This window comes from Rhinopithecus bieti, unplaced genomic scaffold, assembly GCF_001698545.2.
Source record: "Rhinopithecus bieti isolate Rb0 unplaced genomic scaffold, ASM169854v2 scaffold_41082, whole genome shotgun sequence".
NCBI lineage: Eukaryota > Metazoa > Chordata > Mammalia > Primates > Cercopithecidae > Rhinopithecus > Rhinopithecus bieti.
In genome coordinates, this window is record NW_016817890.1 from 2,424,408 (window position 1) to 2,437,083 (window position 12,676).

Below are 12,676 nucleotides of genomic sequence, written 5' to 3' on the forward strand. Positions count from 1 at the left end.
GCCATTCTCCTGTCTCAGCCTCCCCAGTAGCTGGGACTACAGGCGCCCGCCTCGTCGCCCGGCTAGTTTTTTGTATTTTTTAGTAGAGACGGGGTTTCACCATATTAGCCAGGATGGTCTCGATCTCCTGACCTCGTGATCCGCCCGTCTCGGCCTCCCAAAGTGCTGGGATTACAGGCTTGAGCCACCGCGCCCGGCCCCGAAATTATTTTTCTTGAGACGGAGTCTTGCTCTGTCACCCAGGCTGGAGTGCAGTGGTGTGATCTCGGCTCACTGCAACCTCCGCCTTCCAGGTTCAAGCGATCCTCCCACCTCAGCCTCCCAAGTAGCTGGGATTACAGGCACCCGCCACCATGCCTGGCTAATTTTTGTATTTTTAGTAGAGACAGGGTTTCACCATGTTGGCCAGGCTGGTCTCGAACTCCTGACCTCAAGTGATCTGCCTGCCTCAGTCTCCCAAAGAGCTGAGATTACATGCATGAGCCACAGCGCTCAGTCCCAAACTCTTTTTTGTTTGTTTGTTTGTTGGCTTTTTTGCAGTCAGGGTCTTACCCTCACCCAGGCTGGAGTGCAGCGGTATACTCATGGTTCAATGTAACTTCCAAATCCTGGACTCAAGCGATCCTCCTGCCTCAGCTTCCCAAGTAGCTGGGACTAAAGGTGTACACCACCATGCCCGGCTAATTTTTGTATTTTTTGTAAAGATGAGGTCTCACTATGTTGCCCAAGGTGGTCTCAAACTCCTGACCTCAAGTGATCCTCCTGCCTGAGCCTCCCACAGTGCTAGGATTACAGGCATGAGCCACCATGTCCAGCAAGAACCCAAACTCTTTACTATATATTACACAACCTCATGTGTCCTTTTTGGGAAGTTGCATTTTATGTATCTGTGAAGTCCCATTTGAGAAGTGAGTAAACTCCTCAAGGGAAGGAGCTGTATTATTGGTTACTTTTGTTACATTCTAGTGAAATATGATGATAATGATGACAGCTAACATTCTATGTTTACTAAATGCCAGATACTGGTCTAAGTGCTTTACATGTACCAACACATTCCATTTCTTACACCAACCTCTGAGTTATATACCATTATTATTCCCCTTTTACAGATGAGGAAACTGAGGCACAGGGACATTAGGTAATTTGTTCGGACAGTTGATGAATGGAGAACCAGGATTTGCACATAGGGAGTCAGCCTCCAGAGCTTGTCTTCTTAATTATGACATTATATTGCTTCCATACAATAACTCCCAAACTCTGCATAAGGTGAGAATGAATTCAACCAGTTTCTCTCATCTGGAAATGCTATGAAGAAAACAAATGCTTCACGTTTGGAAAATGTGAGCTTAATAGAAGGAAGTATACTAGAAGACCTCGATTCAGCTCTTCCTGCTAGCTTGTGGTATAGTTCTGCCACTAGCTTGATGTGTGACCATGCATAAGCCCTCGTCTAATGTTTTTTAAAATTTTAATTTACTTATTTTTATTTTAATTAATTAATTTTTTGAGACAGCGTCTCACTCTGTTGCCCAGGATGGAAGATAGTGGTTCAATCACAGCTCATTGAAGCCTCAACCTCCCCAGACTCAAGTGAGCCTCCCTCTTCAGCCTCCCGTGTAGCTGGGATTACAGGCATGTGCCACCCTCCTCAGTTAATTTTTTTGTATTTTTTTGTAGAGATGGGGTTTTGCCATGTTGGCTAGGCTGGACTCAAGCAAATTCCTGGACTAAAGCAATCCGCCCTCCTTGGCCTCCCAAAGCGCTGGGATTACAGGTGCAAGCCACCCTGCTCAACTTCTTCTCTTTACTAGGGTTTCGTTTCCCAACTGATGAAATAGAATCAGGCCAGTGGTTTTCCCACTTTCTTTCAGCCAAAGAACCCTTTCTTCAAATCAAATTCTACACAGAAGCCTAATACATTAAATAGGTAAATGCAACTCAGCACCCTCTACCCCACTCCCACTGGGTTCTTTCTACACCTCCTCAGACCTTGGGGTTCTGTGGCACATTAATGGTAAAGCACCTCTGAGGTTTCTTCTTGCTTTTGCCAGGACTTCATGATAAACGAAGACCATTTTCTCTACTATTAACTGATCAGAGCAATGTCATTAGCATCTCTTCTGCCGTGCATTTTGATCTTGCAGGAATTGTAAGACGGCCTGTCTCTCAGAGCACAGTGTAGATGATAGCTTAGCTCTGGAGTCAGAAAGACCCAGGTGTGCACCTTGGCTCTGCCTGATAGCTGTGTGACCTAGGATATATGCCTTAACTTCTTTGGTTTCTACTTTCCTTCTCTCTAAAAATGGGCTAATAATATCTTTGTCATGGTATAATGTGATTACAGGATGAGTAAGAATATATTTGAGGCTCAAAGCCTGGCATATAGTAAGCACTTTAAAAAGGTAAGATTAGTGGGATGTGCCCCCCGTGCCTCCATCCCTGGCTCCTTAGGTGTAAACTCTGAGCCACACAGGCTCTGCTGGGGACCAGGGAGCAATGTCTGTAGCCCAGAATCTCACCATCCTAATATAGACAGAAGAAAGCCTGGCTACTCTCCCTACCACCCATTGTTCTAGGCTTACCTTCACTGGAGTTCTAGGCTCACTGTTCTCTCATCTTCCTGGTATAGGTAGGAGCTGGGCACACAACAGTTGTAACTAAGATTTTTGGGCAATTCTGGCTGGTAAGGGCTCCATACTTTGAAGCAAGCAGTCTCCACTGAACTTCGTCTTTTCCCCTCTCTGGCTTTATTCCCTAAGTTAAGCCTAAACTTACTGACAGCTAAGAATGGTACTGACGCTTCCCCATAAATGTCTCTTATGCATCATCCCATCCCTCCAAAAAGACTATGCAGGGGAGTACAGTAACTTTTAGGGTTCACTGTGCAGCAGAAAATGACTTCCTTAATGTTTTCTTTAACTCTACTTCCTTGGCCATAGTTTATTGGCTCTGGGGTAGAAATCTGATAGAATTTAGGGATCCCAATTAAGGGATTTTATTGATTCTGGGTTGCTCTTTTGAAGCAGAGAAAACTGGTGGAAATAAATGAATACAGAGGTTCTACCTAGTGGGTTTAATTCCTGGTTTCAGTTTTGCTTGAGGTTGGCTGTACTTGTTCTTAAATCATGTGACACACCTCAATATCCTCAAATAAATGCCCCTTTTAATTAAAAAAAAAAAAAACGGAAGAAATAAAGAATGAAAGACTATCTTGTATTTCTGATATTTGCCACCCAAGATGTCTAACTAACATTAAAAAGAGTTAGGAGTCCCTTAAGTAAGCCTCAGATAACAGAATTTCAAGGGTTAGGATAAGGCTGGGGGTGGTGGAAGAACATACTCTCCCCTCTGATAGCATCTTACTGTTCTTCCATCAAGCGGCTGAACTTCTGCCGGGCCAGATCCATAAGCCCGTCTACCTCACTCTTGGAGCGTTTGAAGTTCTCAATGCTGAATGCGTAGACCGTCACCTCTAGGATGCCCAGGTTCAAACACCACCGCAGAGTCTGAGAGGGGAGAAGGCAAGGAGCTAGGATACAAGGAAGAGTGGGAAGGGAAACGAGGTACTTTTTGGTCCTGACTCAGAGTTGGAGATGGGAGGCAGACTTTTCTCCTCCCAAAGCTGGGTGAAGCTAGGATAACATCAGTGTTTATGTCAGAATTAATGAATAAAACAAGGAGAAAACCACCATTGAAGAAACTGAAAAATGTGATCTTAGTGAATGCTGATGGCATTGTGCATTACAAGAAAGAACTCTGCACTGAGAGTGTAAAGACCTAGGTTCTAGTCCCTGACTCCATCATGCACTTACGTGACTAGAATCAAATCACTTAATCTCTCTAGGTTTAAGTCTCCTTACCTGTAATAGGAATCACAATCCATCCCTTACAAGGTGGTTAACGAACAATATAAAAACACAAGGTGTTATTACTCACAGCATAACTTCATTATTCTGGTAGGTTGAGAGGCTGATGAGTCAAAAGAAAAAAGCAATAACTGGACAGCTGTGTAACATTTAATAGCCTGCAAAGAGTTTTCACATAATTTCATTCGATTCTTTGAACAACCACTTTAAAATGACACTGCTGTTTTCATGCCTACTTTACAGATGATAAAACAGGCTCAGAGTTGAAGAATATGTCAAAAATCCTCAACTCAACTGTCTGATTCCATTATATAGAGTTCTAGAACACGAAAAACAAATTTATAGTTACAGAAATCAGAACAGTAGTTGCCTAGAGAAGAAAAGGAGGAGGTGGAACAGAAGTTGATTGAGAAGGGGCACCAGGGAACTGTTTGGAGAGACAGAAATGTCTACATCTTTTTTTTTTTTTCCTGGAATCTCATTCTGTCACCCAGGCTGGAGTGCAGTGCTACAATCTTGGCTCACTACAACCTCCACCTCCTACATTCAAGTGATTCTCCTGCCTCAGCCTCCCGAGTAGGTGGCCTACAGGCATGTGCCACCACACCCGGCTTTTTGTATTTTTAGTAGAGACAGGTTTCGCCATGCTGGCCAGGCTGGTCTCAAACTCCTAACCTCAGGTGATCTGCCTGCCTCGGCCTCCCAAAGTGCTAGGATTACAGGCATGAGCCACTGCGCCCAGCAGGAAATGTCCTATATCTCAACAGGGGTATGGGTTAAATGAATGCATTGTCAAAACCTAAAATCTGTGCATTTCACCATATGAAATTATAATTCAAAAAGAAATGAAACTGGCTGGGTGCGGTGGGTCACACCTGTAACCCTAGCACTTTGGGAGGCCAAGGTGAGCGGATTACCTGAGGTTAGGAGTTCAAGACCAGCCTGGCCAACATGGTAAAACCCCATCTCTACTAAAAATACAAAAACTTAGCCAGGTGCAGTGGCACATGCCTGCAATCCCAGCTACTTGGGAGGTTGAGGCAGGAGAATTGCTTGAACCTGGGAGGCAGAGGCTGTGATGAGTGGAGATCTCACCACTGCACTCCAGCCTGGACTACAGAGTGAGACTTTGACTCAAAAAAAACAGGCCAGGCATGGTGGCTCATGCCTATAATCCCAGCACTTTGGGAGGCCGAGGTGGGCGGATCATGAGGTCAGGAGTTCGAGACCAGCCTGACCAACATGGTGAAACCCCATCTCTACTAAAAATGCAAAAATTAGCTGGGTGTGGTGACGCAGGCCTGTAATCCCAGCTAGTCAGGAGGCTGAGGCAGGAGAATCCCTCGAACCTGGGAGGCAGAGGTTGCAGTGAGCCAAGATCACGCCACTGCACTCCAACCTGGGCGACAGAGAGAGCGAGACTCTGTCTCAAAAAAAAGAAGAAATGAAACTCACACTTAAACTTAGTCCTGGCTGGGCGCGGTGGCTCACACCTGTAATCCCAGCACTTAGGCCACGGGGGTGCAGATCATGAGGTCAGGAGTTCGAGACCAGCCTGGCTAACATGGTGAAACCCCGTCTCTATTAAAAACACAAAAATTAGCCGGGAGTGGTGGCACGCACCTGTAATCCCAGCTACTCGGCAGGCTAAGGCAGGAGAATCGCTTGAACCCGGGAGGCAGAGGTTGTAGTGAGCTGAGATCGTGCCACTGCACCCCAGCCTGGGTGACAGAGCAAGACTCCGTCTCAAGAAAAAAAAAAAAAAAGAAAAAAACTTAGTCCTTTGGGGCTGCTCTAATCCTGTACCACTAAAGGTGGAGAACAATGCTGAGAGGTGAGGAACAATGTTGAGAGATGGAGAGCTGGAGAAATGTTGAGAGATGGAGAACAGAAGAAACAAAGCTAAAGAGCTACCTCTCTAACTCCTTAACAAACACACAAGCCAACAAATCTATTGTCATCTTAGGAAAATTACCAGTGAGAATCTGACACTTGAACAGCCTCAGGCTCTAAACACCTTGCAAGGCAGCCACTGTGGATGGCACATCTGGGTTGGAACCCACCACTGACATCAGTCAATATAGTTGCGAATAACAAGTTTGATTTTTGAGCACTTCCTTTATGTCAGGGCCTGTGCTACATGCTTTTCATTGTGCCAGCTTATTTATCTTCAAATAATCTACTAAGAGAGATTGCTAACCCTGTTTTATAGATGAAGAAACTGAGGCAAAAGGAAGCTACATAACTCACTGCAGGTTGCAAAGCCAGACAGTGACAGAGCAGGTGTGCCAATGAGTTCTGAGTGACTCCAGAGCTTAAGCTCCTAAGCATTAGGCAAAACTGCCTCTCAGTTACAAAACAGAAGCCAGAGTCAACAAACCCTATAAAGTAAAGACTTCTACAAGGTGTTAGTGAGAACCCCACTGCCACTCATTCAAGAAAAAAACATCACAGCCCTGGCATCACGCTGTGCCCCTGTGCCAGGATACTGGGACCTGTGAACTACAGACCATATTTCCATTCTTTTTTTTTTTTTTTGAGACGGAGTCTCGCTCTGTTGCCCAGGCTGGAGTGCAGTGGTATAATCTCAGCTCACTGCAAGCTCCGCCTCTTGGGTTCACGCCATTCTCCTGCCTCAGCCTCCTGAGTAGCTGGGATTACAGGCGCCTGCCACCATGCCTGGCTAATTTTTTGTAATTTTAGTAGAGACAGGGTTTCACCGTGTTAGCCAGGATGGTCTTGATCTTCTGACCTCATGATCTGCGTGCCTCGGCCTCCCAAAGTGCTGGGATTACAGGCATGAGCCACCGCTCCCGGCCCTCCATTCTTCTTAAAAGTTTCACCAAGATTGTCATATTCCATTCTTTTGTTAAACTTAATGTTTTCCAATTTATAACATGCATTATACCACAAAATGTTCATGACCTCTGTGTAGAGTGATGTCCTGGTTTGCCGGGGACTTTCACCAGTTTTAGCACTGAAAGACCTGCGTCCTGAGAAACCTGTCAGCCTTGCCAAAGCAGAATGAATAGTCACCCAATATTTGTCCAGAAATGTCACTTCTAAGAATTTATCCAAAAAGAGTACTTTCTTTTTCAGACAAGGTCTTGCTCTGTCACCAGGCTGGAGTGTGGTGACATGAACATAGCTCACTGCAGCCTCAACCTCCAGGGTTCAAGTGATCCTTCCACCTCAGTCCCGTAAGTAGCTGGGACCACAGGCATGTACCACCGTGCTTGGCTAATTTTTTTTTTTTTGGTAGAGACAGGATCTCACCATGTTGCCCAGGGTGAAACAGTACTATTTATAATGTTTATTGTAATGTCAAGTAATAGTGGAGCAGTTAAATTGTATCAGATCCTCTTGATAAAATATTCTACAGTCATTGAAACATACAGTTAGAAAGCTTATATATACACCTTAAAAAATGCTTCCCCAAATGTTGGCCGGGCACAGTGGCTCATGACTGTAACCCCAGCACTTTGGGAGGCTGATGGGGGTGGATCACTTGAGGTCAGGAGTTCGAGAACAGCCTGGCCAACATGATGAAACCCCATCTCTACTCAAAATACAAAAGAATTAGTTGGATGTGGTGACAGGTGTTCAATCTCAACTACTCAGGAGGCTGAGGAAGAAAATCACTTGAACCTGGGAGGTGGAGGTTGCAGTGAGCAGTGATCATGCCACTGCACTCCAGCCTGGGCAACAGAGCGAGACTCTGTCTCAAACAAACAAAATCAAAATGTTAAAAAATAAGGTTACTGAAGCTACAGATGCAATTTTATTAATTTTATTTTATTAATTTTTTTTATTTTTTATTTTTTTTTTGAGACAGAGTCTTGCTCAGTCGCCCAGGCTGGAGTGCAGTGGCGCGATCTCTGCTCACTGCAAGCTCCACCTCCCGGGTTCACGCCCTTCTCCTGCCTCAGCCTCCCAAGTAGCTGGGACTACAAGCGCTCGCCGCCACGCCCGGCTAATTTTTTTGCATTTTAGTAGAGATGGGGTTTCACCGTGTTAGCCAGGATGGTCTCGATCTCCTGACCTCGTGATCCGCCCGTCTCGGCCTCCCAAAGTGCTGGGATTACAGGCTTGAGTCACTGCGCCCGGCCAATTTTATTAATTTTAAGTCATGTAGAGCATACAATAAGGATTGGATGAGGCATAGAATATAAACTGTTGATTTATTAAAATAAGAAGAGGCAATTTTGTTCCTATTTCTAATATTTTATGGTCATTCACTGGATGATTACTTCTTTGTTAATGTCATTTTTTTTTTTTCTTGAGATGGTGTCACTCTGTCACCCAGGCTAGAGTACAGTGGCACAATCTCTGTTCACTGCAGCCTCAAGCTTCCTGGGCTCAGATAGTCCTCCCACCTTAGCCTCCTGAGTAGCTGGAGGCACAGATGTGCACCACCAAGTCTGGCTAATTTTTAAATTTTTTTGTAGAGACAGGGTTCGATTATGTTGCCCGGGCTGGTCCTGAAACCCTGGGCTCAAGCAATCCTCCTGCCTCGGCCTCCCAAAGTGTGGGATTACAGGCATAAGCAACCACATCTGGCCAATGTCAAGATGAGACCTATAGCTAGCAAGCAAACAGTAAAACACAGAGACAGATACACAAAACACTCTCCAACCACAGCAAACTCAGAGCCTGGTTTTCTAGCTATAATCCACCTCTCCACAGACTGTTCACTTTGGGCTCTGCCATACACACCCACCTCAGCTAGCTTGTTGAAGCCCTGTGAGTGGCCTTCCTGCCGCTCCACCTGGCACTTCTTGGCATAGCGACGGTTCCCGTCCATTATGAATGCAATGTGTTTCGGCATTGGGCCTGCCTGTGGAATAGGAAGACAAATCATGAACAGGTTTCATATTCCTCAGGGATAAAGGAAGACACTACACCCAAAGGTGATAAGTTTGGGCTATGTGATGAAAACCCCAACAAAGGGAATTGGGTACTTTGTGCTTTTAACTCAGTAAAAAGACATTAAAGTTTACTTACTTAGTTACTTAATTTTGAGGCAGGATCTCACTCAGTCACCCAGACTGGAATGCAATGGTATGATCACAGCTGACTGCAGCCTTGGCCTCCTGGGCTCAAGTGATCCTCCCACCTCTGCCTCCCACTGAGTAGCCAGGCTACCAGCACATGCCATCACACCTACCTAGCCTTTTTTCTTTTCTTTTTTTTTTTTAAGAGATGGAGTTGGCCAGGCATGGTGGCTTACGCCTATAATCCCAGCACTTTGGGAGGCTGAGGTGGGTGGATCACTTGAGGTCAGGCGTTCGAGACCAGCCTGGCCAATATGGTGAAACTTGGTCGCTACTAAAAATACAAAAATTAGCCAGGCATGGTGGCACGTGCCTGTAGTCTCAGCTACTCTACTCTGGAGGCTGAGGCAGGAGAATCGCTTGAACCCAGGAGGTGGAGGTTGCAGTGAGTCGAGATCACACCACTGTACTCCAGCCTGGGCGACACAGTGAGACTGTCTCAAAAAAAAAAAAAAAAAGAAAAAAAAAAAGAGACGGGTGGGGTGTTTCCGCATGTTGCCCAGGTCTCAAACTCCTGGGCTCAAGTAATCCTCCTTCATCAGCCTCCCAAACTGCTGGGATTAAAAAAGGTATGAGCCACCATAGCTGGCCTACTTTTTTTTTGAGACGGAGTCTCGCTCTGTTGCCCAGGCTGGAGTGCAGTGGTATAATCTCAGCTCACTGCAAGCTCCGCCTCTTGGGTTCACGCCATTCTCCTGCCTCAGCCTCCTGAGTAGCTGGGATTACAGGCGCCTGCCACCACGCCCGGCTGATTTTTTTGTGTGTTTTTAGTAGAGACGGGGTTTCACCGTGTTAGCCAGGATGGTCTCGATCTCCTGACCTCGTGATCTGCCCGCCTTGGCCTCCCAAAGTGCTGGGATTACAGGCGTGAACCACTGCGCCCGGCCTACTTATTTTTATTTACATATTTACTGAGCACTTACTCCATGGCAAATACTATGCTAAGCTTCTTATACTTCATCTTATCATGCAAGTCTATAAAGTAAATAGTATTATCTTCATTTTACAGGTGGAAAAACAAGCTCAGAGACTTCTAGTGACTTGCATAATTCACACAGTTAAGAAGAGACAAATGGGGATTCAAACTGATGTCCCTCTGCTTCCAGAGTTAATGTTTCTTTATTTTTTTTTTTGAGACAGAGTCTCGCTCTGTCGCCCAGTCTGGAGTGCAGTGGCCGGATCTCAGCTCACTGCAAGCTCCGGCTCCCGGGTTCACGCCATTCTCCTGCCTCAGCCTCCAGAGTAGCTGGGACTACAGGTGCCCGCCACCTCACCCGGCTAGTTTTTTGTATTTTTTTTTAGTAGAGACGGGGTTTCACCGTGTTAGCCAGGATGGTCTCGATCTCCTGACCTCGTGATCCGCCCATCTCGGCCTCCCAAAGTGCTGGGATTACAGGCTTGAGCCACCGCGCCCAGCCCAGAGTTAATCTTTCAACCATATGCTCTTAAGTACAGGCTTGGTTTAGTTGGTCTCCAACTAGAGAGCAAAGGGAAAAAAAAATTTTTTTTCCTTGAAAAAGGGTCTTACTCAGGCCAGGCGAGGTGGCTCACACCTGTAATCCCACCAGCACTTTGGGAGGCCGAGGCGGGCGGATCATGAGGTCAGGAGATCAAGACCATCCTGGCTAACACAGTGAAACCCCATCTCTACTAAAATACAAAAGTTAGCCGGGCGTGGTGGTGGGCGCCTGTAGTCCCAGCTACTCGGGAGGCTGAGGCAGGAGAATGGCGTGAACCTGGGAGGTGGACCTTGCAATGAGCTGAGATGGTGCCACTGCACTCCAGCCTGGCCAGAGTGAGACTCCATCTCAAAAAAAAAAAAAGAAAAAAAAGAAACAGGGTCTTACCCTGTTACCCAAGCTGGATGGAGTATGGTGGTGTCATCTTAGCTCATTTGCAACCTCCACCTTTTGGGAGGAGAAAGGTTTTCCCACTTCAATTTCCCAAGTAGCTGGGACTACAGCAATACACTACCACACCCAGCTAATTTTTTTATTTTTTGTAGAGATGGGGGTCTCACCATAATGGCCAGGCTGCTATCGAACTCCTGGGATCAAGAGATCCACTCGACTTGGCCTCCCAAAGTACTGGGATTACAGGTTTGAGCCATTGTGCCTGGCTAGGAAAAATTTTGATGGGTATAGTCAAACGAAGATGGTACCTTCTACAGAAAAAAGGAACTCATACGGCCAGGTGCAGTAGCTCACGCCTGTAATTCCAGCACTTGGGGAGGCCAAAATGGGTGGATGACTTGAGGTCAGGAGTTAAAGACCAGTTTGGCCAACATGTTGAAACCCCATCTCTACTAAAAATGCGAAAATTAGGGCTGGGTGCAGTGGCTCACGCCTGTAATCTCAGCACTTTGGGAGGCAAAGGAGGGCAGATCACGAGGTCAGAAGTTCAAGACCAGGCTGGCCAATATGGTGAAACCCCGTCTCTACTAAAAATACAAAAATTACCCAGGCGTGGTGGCAGATGCCTGTAATCCTACCTACTTGGGAGGCTGAGGCAGGAGAACTGCTTGAACCTGGGAGGCGGAGGTTGCAGTGAGCCAAGATCATGCCACTGTACTCCAGCCTGGGCAACAGAACAAGACTCCACCTCGGGAAAAAAAAAACAAAAAATGCAAAAAATTAGCCAAGTATGGTGGTGGGAGCCTGTAATCCCAGCTACTCAGGAGGCTGAAGCGGGAGAATGGCTTGAACCTGGGAGGCAGAGGTTGCAGTGAGCCGAGATGGCGCCACTGCACTCCAGCCTGGGTGACAGAGTTAGACTCTGTCTCAAAAAAAAGAAAAAAAAAGGGCACTAATTCCTGACCTCTAGCCAACTGCTGACACACAGGAACTGGGGTGCAGTATTGCTGGATCTGTTGATCTTGCAAGAAAACCAAACATCAGGACTTTTATAACAATTTTGCTTTTCGGCCGGGCGCAGTGGCTCACGCCTATAATCCCAGAACTTTGGGCAGCCGAGGCAGGTGGATCACAAGGTCAGGAGTTTAAGACCAGCCTGGCAGGCCGGGCGCGGTGGCTCAAGCCTGTAATCCCAGCACTTTGGGAGGCTGAGACGGGCGGATCACGAGGTCAGGAGATCGAGACCATCCTGGCTAACACGGTGAAACCCCGTGTCTACTAAAATACAAAAAAAAAACTAGCCGGGCGAGGTGGCGGGCGCCTGTAGTCCCAGCTACTCCGGAGGCTGAGGCAGGAGAATGGCGTAAACCTGGGAGGCGGAGCTTGCAGTGAGCTGAGATCTGGCCACTGCACTCCAGACTGGGCGACAGAGCAAGACTCCGTCTCAAAGAAAAAAAAAAAGACCAGCCTGGCCAACATGGTGAAACCGTCTCTACTAAAAATAAAGAAAAATTAGCTGGGTGTGGTGGCGGGCACCTGTAATCCCAGCTACTCGGGAGGCTGAGGCAGGAGAATTGCTTGAACCCAGGAGGCAGAGGGTGCAGTGAGCCGAGATCATGCCACCGCACTCCAGCCTGGGTGACAGAGTGAGACTCTGTCTCAAAAAAAAAAAAAAAAAATTGTTTTTCAAAGCAAACCAAAAAGACTTTTTTTGAGCCAAACAAAACTTACTTGGAGCCGGAAACGGTGGCTGAAGCCTGTAATCCCAGCACTTTAGGACGCTGAGGTGCAATCCCAGCACTTTAGGACGCAGATCACTTGAGGCCAGGAGTTCAAGACCAGCCTGGCCAACATGGTGAAACCTCAACTCTACTAAAAATACAAAAAAAAAAAAAAAAAAAAA

At 46.5% G+C, this 12,676-nt stretch overlaps 1 protein-coding gene across 5 annotated transcripts in view; it reads right to left on the reverse strand.

The window, feature by feature from the left end:
- DHDDS (dehydrodolichyl diphosphate synthase subunit) overlaps positions 1-12,676 on the reverse strand; it is a 46,788-nt gene that overhangs the window by 30,763 nt on the left and 3,349 nt on the right. For all 5 annotated transcript variants that reach the window (XM_017856409.1, XM_017856412.1, XM_017856408.1 and 2 more), the window contains exons 3-4: positions 8,587-8,703; positions 3,364-3,506 (exon numbers count right to left, since the gene is read on the reverse strand). In XM_017856409.1, coding sequence (XP_017711898.1) covers positions 3,364-3,506; positions 8,587-8,703 — 260 coding nt within the window. The remainder of the gene's footprint in view (positions 1-3,363; positions 3,507-8,586; positions 8,704-12,676) is intronic.